General features: G+C 43.3%; 1 protein-coding gene across 1 annotated transcript in view; it reads right to left on the bottom strand.

The window, feature by feature from the left end:
* The window catches only part of LOC133545600 (solute carrier family 22 member 13-like), a 7,651-nt gene extending 5,240 nt beyond the window's left edge, over positions 1-2,411 (bottom strand). The window contains exons 1-2 of the mRNA XM_061891342.1: positions 2,005-2,411; positions 1,827-1,930 (exon numbers count right to left, since the gene is read on the bottom strand). Coding sequence (XP_061747326.1) covers positions 1,827-1,930; positions 2,005-2,379 — 479 coding nt within the window. The 5' untranslated portion in view covers positions 2,380-2,411. The remainder of the gene's footprint in view (positions 1-1,826; positions 1,931-2,004) is intronic.
* Between the last annotated feature and the right edge of the window lie 5,059 nt (positions 2,412-7,470).

Raw genomic sequence — 7,470 nt, 5'->3', positions numbered from 1 at the left:
GTCGCGGGGGGCGCTGGGGCCTATCTCAGCTACAATCGGGCGGAAGGCGGGGTACACCCTGGACAAGTCGCCACCTCATCGCAGTGCCAACACAGATAGACAGACAACATTCACACACTAGGGCCAATTTAGTGTTGCCAATCAACCTATCCCCAGGTGCATGTCTTTGGAAGTGGGAGGAAGCCGGAGTACCCGGAGGGAACCCACGCATTCACGGGGAGAACATGCAAACTCCACACAGAAAGATCCCGAGCCTGGATTTGAACCCAGGACTGCATATTCAACTGAATATGGGTTGAAAAGGATTTGCAAATCATTGTATTCCGTTTATATTTAAATCTAACACAATATCCCAACTCATATGGAAACAGGGTTTGTATTATAAATTGCCTTTCAATTGTCTACTCTTGGTGTTGGGGTTTATCAAATAAATTTCCCCAAAAAATGCGACTTACACTCCAGTGCGACTTATATATTTTTTTTTTCCTTCTTTATTATGCATTTTCGGCCGGTGCGACGTATATTCCGGGGCAACTTATACGATAATTTGATCAAAAATGCCTCAAAACAGCCCGCTACCTATAATATGAGCGTTTTAAACATAAGATCATTGTTTCCCAAATTATTATTAGTTAATGAGGTCATTAGAGACAACAATCTTAACAACATTGGTCTCAGCAAAACCTGGCTCAAACGTTAAATGAGGCCTCTCCTCCTAACTATACGAATGCACATATTGCTCGTCCCCTTAAAAGGGGTGGGAGGGTCACATTAATACACAATCGAGGAAGAAGATTTCATGGGATTTATCGATTAGGAGTGACCGATTGTTTGGTTAAACGTAGGGCAAGTTCTGTATGATATAGTTATTTGAATGACTCTTACCATAATATGTTACGTTGACATACCAGGCACCTTCTCAGTTGGTTATTTATGCCTCATATGACGTACACTTATTCATCCTGTTGTTCACTATTCTTTATCTATTTTAAATTGCCTTTCAAATGTCTTTTCTTGGTGTTGGGTTTTATCGAATAAATTTCCCCCAAAAATGCGACTTATACTCCAGTGCGACTTATATATATTTTTTTCCTTCTTTATTATGCATTTTCGGCCGGTGCGACGTATACTCCGGAGCAATTTATACTCCGAAAAATACGGTAATTTGATCAAAAATGCCTCAAAACAGTCCGCTACCTATAATATGGGCTTTTTAAACATAAGATCTTTGTCTCCCAAAACATTATTAGTTAATGAGGTCATTAGAGACAACAATCTTAACGTCATTGGTCTCAGCAAAACCTGGCTCAAACGTTAAATGAGGCATATCATCCTAACTACACGAATGCACATATTGCTCGTCCCCTTAAAAGGGGTGGGAGGGTCGCATTAATACACAATCAAGAAGCAAGCTTTCATGGGATTTATCGATTAGGAGTGACGGATTGTTTGGTTAAACGTATGGCATGTTCTGTATGTTATAGTTATTTGAATGACTCTTACCATAATATTTTACGTTGACATACTAGGCACCTTCTCAGTTGGTTATTTATGCCTCATATAAAGTACACTTATTCATCCTGTTGTTCACTATTCTTTATCTATTTTAAATTGCCTTTCAAATGTCTGTTCTTGGTGTTGGGTTTTATCGAATAAATTTCCCCCAAAAATGCGACTTATATATGTTTTTTTCCTTCTTCACTATGCATTTTCGGCCGGTGCGATTTATACCCCAGAGGGACGTATTATCCGAAAAATATGGTGCATATCAGCAAAGATCATGTTTCGGAGCCAGACAAAGCCGTACAAAAACATCCATCACTTACGATTCGGCAAAAGGTCCAAACAAGAGACAACCAACCAGGTTTCCTGTCATCAAAACGGTTTGTGCCAATTGTGGTAAATGAGCCCAATCACATACCAGATCAAACTACAAAGCACAACAAAAAGGGATTTTTAAAAAATGCAAATTTAAGTAAAAGTGTTAGTAGAGTCTGTACTTACATCAGTGACTATGGTGGCTGTATAAAGTTCACTGTAGTACACCCAACCGTTCTGGCACACCGTGGTCTCGTCGAGTCCGCGTCCCCTGATGGTCCCGATGTCCCAGTCCACCGGCACAAACATGCGACACCTGCTGAAAGAACCGTCCCGCTCCAGGGGAACGGTCAGGTTCAGCTGCTCCTGCCGGGTCAGGTTAGCGTCAACCTTCAGGATCCAGTCCGTGTCGCAGTGCCGCTCCGGGTCCGGCTGGATGAAGAGTAAGCAGGCGAATTCGAAAGGTAGTATAACTGTCGGGAAAGATACAGCACAAATGACGAGCTTCTGGAAGGTTCTGAAATCTCCGACGTGCCTGAGGACGGCTCCAAAGTCAGCCATGTTCTGTTTTTTTTTTTTACATCTGACGGAGTTGATACGGGGCCACATGAGGACTTATAAAGAACAGGTGTTAATATTTAACCCCAAACTGTGTTGTTCAACAAGGATTAGACAGCATTTGTGTTTCAGTCCTTATCATGGTTGCTGTATTAAAGCAGGACTATCCTCAGTAAACCGAGTACTGGTATTCTTTGGTACCTGTTCCTAATTGGGTCGGTCCAGCAGGACCGTTAGGATTCTGGACAAATAATACACTTATCACTATTTTCTTTTTATTTGTCATAATTATGATTTAAATTATACACTATTTATATCATATAGACGGCATGGTGGGGCAGTGGTAAGCAATTGTGCCTCAAAGCAACAAGGTTTTGGGTTTGATTCCTGTTCTTTTCAACCGTTGTCTGTTCCCTGTTTCGGGCATATGAAATAGAATGTCCCCATTTTGATAAAAAATAAAATAAAAATAAAAATCCACACTTTGCAAAAACATAGACAGAAAAAGTAGAAAAAAAAAAGATTGTTAATATTGTTACTATTTTTTGAGGATTTTTGAGGTACCGGCCGGTAACGAGACATTTATTTGTGCTCAGTTTGTGACACGACAGTAAAAGAGTAAATAAATGGATATTAAATAAAAAATGGAAAAAACAATAAATACATTTCTCATATACAAATATGTAACAAATTATATATATACATACATATATATACATATATATATAAATATACATACACATATATGTAAACATATGTATATACTGTACATATATATATATATACATATATACACACACACATATGTATATATATATATACATAGAAATATATACATGTATATACACACACACATATGTATATATATATATATATATATATATATATATATATATATATATATATATATACATAAGTGTGAATTGTGAATTATATTTATATAGTGCTTTTCTCTAGTGACTCAAAGCGCTTTACATAGAGAAACCCAATATCTAAGTTACATTTTTTAAACCAGTGTGGGTGGCACTGGGAGCAGGTGGGTAAAGTGTCTTGCCCAAGGACACAACGGCAGTGACTAGGATGTCAGAAGCGGGAATCGAACCTGCAACCCTCAAGTTACTGGCACGGCCACTCTACCAACCGAGCTATGCCGCCCCACATACATATATCTTGAATGGGATTGTGCTGAAATTTGAAATTTTCCTGAAGGAACTCTTCTGACGGAATAAATAAAGTACTATCTAATCTAATATACATACATATATATATATAAACATACATATATATATATATATATATATATATATATATATATATACATGTATATACATATACACACAATCATATATATATATATATATATATATATATATATAATGTATATATTATAATTCATAGGTATTTTGTATTGATATCTATAAAGAATGATATTAAATTGAAGAACAAACAGTTCACAATAGTTAATTCAGTCCAAAGTTCACGTGTGCAAAGTTCAGAAGCAGAAGGAGAGACATGACAGTATATTAATGGATCAAGGGGAACGTGAGGGGAGGACAATATCTCCTCTGCGTTGGTAGCTTGCCGAGATAGTTAAAAAGCTCCTCGTTGGCAAGGCCCCGGGGGTGGATGAGATCCGCCCGAAGTTCCTTAAGGCTCTGGAAGCTGTGGGGCTGTCTTGGTTGACAAGACTCTGCAGCATCGCGTGGACATCGGGGGGCGGTACCTCTGGATTGGCAGACCGGGGTGGTGGTTCCTCACTTTAAGAAGGGGAACCAGAGGGTGTGCTCTAACTTATCGTGGGATCACACTCCTCAGCCTTCCCGGTAAGGTTTATTAAGGTGTACTGGAGAGGAGGCTAAGCCGGATAGTCAAATCTCGAATTCAAGAGGAACAGTGTGGTTTTCGTCCTGGTCGTGGAACTGTGGACCAGCTCTATACTCTCGGCAGGGTCCTAGAGGGTGCATGGGAGTTTGCCCAACAAGTCTACATGTGCTTTGTGGACTTGGAGAAGGCATTCGACCGTGTACCCCGGGAAGTCCTGTGGGGAGTGCTCAGAGAGTATGGGGTATCGGACTGTCCTATTGTGGAGGTCCGCTCCCTTTATGATCAGTGTCAGAGCTTGGTCTGCATTGCCGGCAGTAAGTCAGACCCCTTTCCAGTGAGGGCTGGACTCCGCCAAGGCTGCCCTTTGTCAGAGATTCTGTTCATAACTTTTATGGACAGAATTTCTAGGCGCAATCAGGGCGTTGAGGGTATCTGGTTTGGTGGCTGCAGGGTTAGGTCTCTGCTATTTGCAGATGATGTGGTCCTGATGGCTTCATCTGGCCAAGATCTTCAGCTCTCACTGGATCGGCTCGCAGCCGAGTGTGAAGCGACCGGGATGAGAATCTGCACCTCCAGGTCCGAGTCCATCGTTCTCGCCCGGAAAAGGGCGGAGTGCCATCTCCGGGTTGGGGAGGAGACCCTGCCCCAAGTGGAGGAGTTCAAGTATCTCGGAGTCTTGTTCACGAGTGAGGGAAGAGTGGATGGTGAGATTGCACGCGGATTTAGGTCTTTAGTAATGTGGACGCTGTATCGAACTGTTGTGGTGAACAGGCTGAGCCGGAAGGCAAAGCTCTCAATTTACCGGTCGATCTACGTTCCCGTTAGAGATAGGGTGAGAAGCTCTGCCATCCGAGAGGAGCTCAAAGTATCGCCGCTGCTCCTCCACATCAAGAGGAGCCAGATGAGGTGGTTCGGGCATCTGGTCAGGATGTCACCCGAACGGCTCCCTAGGGAGGTGTTTCGGCCACGTCCGACCGGCAGGAGGCCACGGGGAAGACCCAGGACACGTTGGGGGGAACAATCTTGCCCGGCTGGCCTGGGAACGCCTCAGGATCCCCCTGGAAGAGCTCGACGAAGTGGCTGGGGAGGGGAAGTCTGGGCTTCCTTGCTTAGGCTACTGCCCCCGTGACCGGACCTTGGATAAGCGGAAGAAGATGGATGGATGGATCATAAATGTACATCTACTTTATTCAAATCGCTGCTCTGCAACAATGACAGCAGACATGAAACCTCAGCTCCTTATCGGCCCCGTCAGAAAAGGACAGCTGAAAGAACCTGCAGAACCTTGTTTGAAATGGCAAGACAAAAATAACAATGTTTTAAGAACTAGACGTTACAACAAACCTCATTACTTATTACCCAGAAAAGACCCGCCCCTTTGTAAAAATGAGCATATTTGGTTGAGAGAACCGGGCTCGGATGCACCAACACTGCCTGAACATTTTCAATGACCGTCCTTTGTTTATTCAGTGATGTTTGTAGACCAACAATATGTAAACTAAAGTTTGGTGGATTTTCTGCTGTTGTGTTCAGTCTTCCTCGGGTCACTTTCTTTTTTTGTGGCCGTCGTATTTCTGTAAAACAGACAAAAGTCAACTGGTAAGAATTTAATCAGATCAAAATATTATTCAGACTTTGTTTTGTGAAGGTTGTATCCCAAATCCAAGACTGAGCAAAAGTTGTTCAACCAAGACTAATAATTTTGGCAGTTTTACATCCGGCTCAGTCCACAGACTAACAATGATCTACAAAGTCTGTTGTACACGCATGTTGCTACATGATCTATTTGTTGACTTATCGTTTTCCCTCAACATCGCTGGTGGAATCGGGCAGTTCTTTGCTTTTGGTTTCGGGAAGGAGAAACACCAGAGTTCCACTGAGCACTGCAAGACTGCTGAAGACGACGATGGGTAGGGACCAGGTGTAAACGGCCAACATGTTGACCAGTGGGGCGAGCAGGCCGGCCCCTCTCATAGAAATGGAGCCCAAGCCAACAGCTGTTTGCCTGAGAAGAGTAAGGATGGAACGAGATTATTATCCATGCGTTTGTTACGTCTCGTCTCGATTACTTGTCGGTACGACCATACCCGTGAACACTTCCATCTATTTTCCTGTAGTTGTACAAGGCAACACTTGTTGGGGTTGAAGACTTTTTTGCACGTCGCCCTAAAACAATCAGAGGTGGTTGATTGGAAATACGTTCTAGGACTAAAGTTCTACTACCTGTTCTTGTTTCGGACAAACCGCCTTCGGTTTGGGCACCATCGTGTGCCGAGTTGGCAGTCTTATTGCGCCGTTGATCAACATGTTGGCGACGTACCACTGGTCCATACCCATCGTAAGTTTCAGCGTCCTCATATTGATCAGCGGGGGTCTCAGCTTCCTGCTTCCCGAGACCCGCGGGACTGAGCTGCCGGAGACGACGGAGGAAGTGGAGGGAAACAGGTAAGCGTTTTTGGAAAGGGATGGAAAGTGTTTGTCATTGCGAACAATAACAAAAAGAGCAAGGGGGGTGCACACAACTGGAAGGGTGAATCATCAGGATGTAGACAACTGGAAGGGTGAATCATCGGGATGTAGACAACTGGAAGGGTGAATCATCGGGATGTAGACAACTGGAAGGGTGAATCATCAGGATGTAGACAACTGGAAGGGTGAATCATCAGGATGGACACAACTGGAAGGGTGAATCATCGGGATGTACACAACTGGAAGGGTGAATCATCAGGATGTAGACAACTGGAAGGGTGAATCATCAGGATGTAGACAACTGGAAGGGTGAATCATCAGGATGGACACAACTGGAAGGGTGAATCATCGGGATGTACACAACTGGAAGGGTGAACCATCAGGATGTAGACAACTGGAAGGGTGAACCATCAGGATGTAGACAACTGGAAGGGTGAACCCTCAGGATGTACACAACTGGAAGGGGGAATCATGAGGATCTAGACAACTGGAAGTGTGAATCATCAGGATGTCCACAACTGGAAGGGTGAATCATCAGGATGTACACAACTGGAAGGTTGAAGCATCAGGATGTAGACAACTGGAAGGGTGAATCATCAGGATGTAGACAACTGGAAGGGAGAATCATCAGGATGTAGAGAACTGGAAGGGTGAATAATCAGGATGTAGACAACTGGAAGGGTGAATCATCAGGATGTCCACAACTGGAAGGGTGAATCATCAGGATGTACACAACTGGAAGGTTGAAGCATCAGGATGTAGACAACTGGAAGGGTGAATCATCAGGGTGTAGAGAACTGG

This window comes from Nerophis ophidion, linkage group LG28 (genome assembly GCF_033978795.1).
Source record: "Nerophis ophidion isolate RoL-2023_Sa linkage group LG28, RoL_Noph_v1.0, whole genome shotgun sequence".
NCBI lineage: Eukaryota > Metazoa > Chordata > Actinopteri > Syngnathiformes > Syngnathidae > Nerophis > Nerophis ophidion.
The sequence above is the reverse complement of the archived record's forward strand: the minus strand, read 5'-3'. Positions and strand labels throughout refer to the sequence as shown.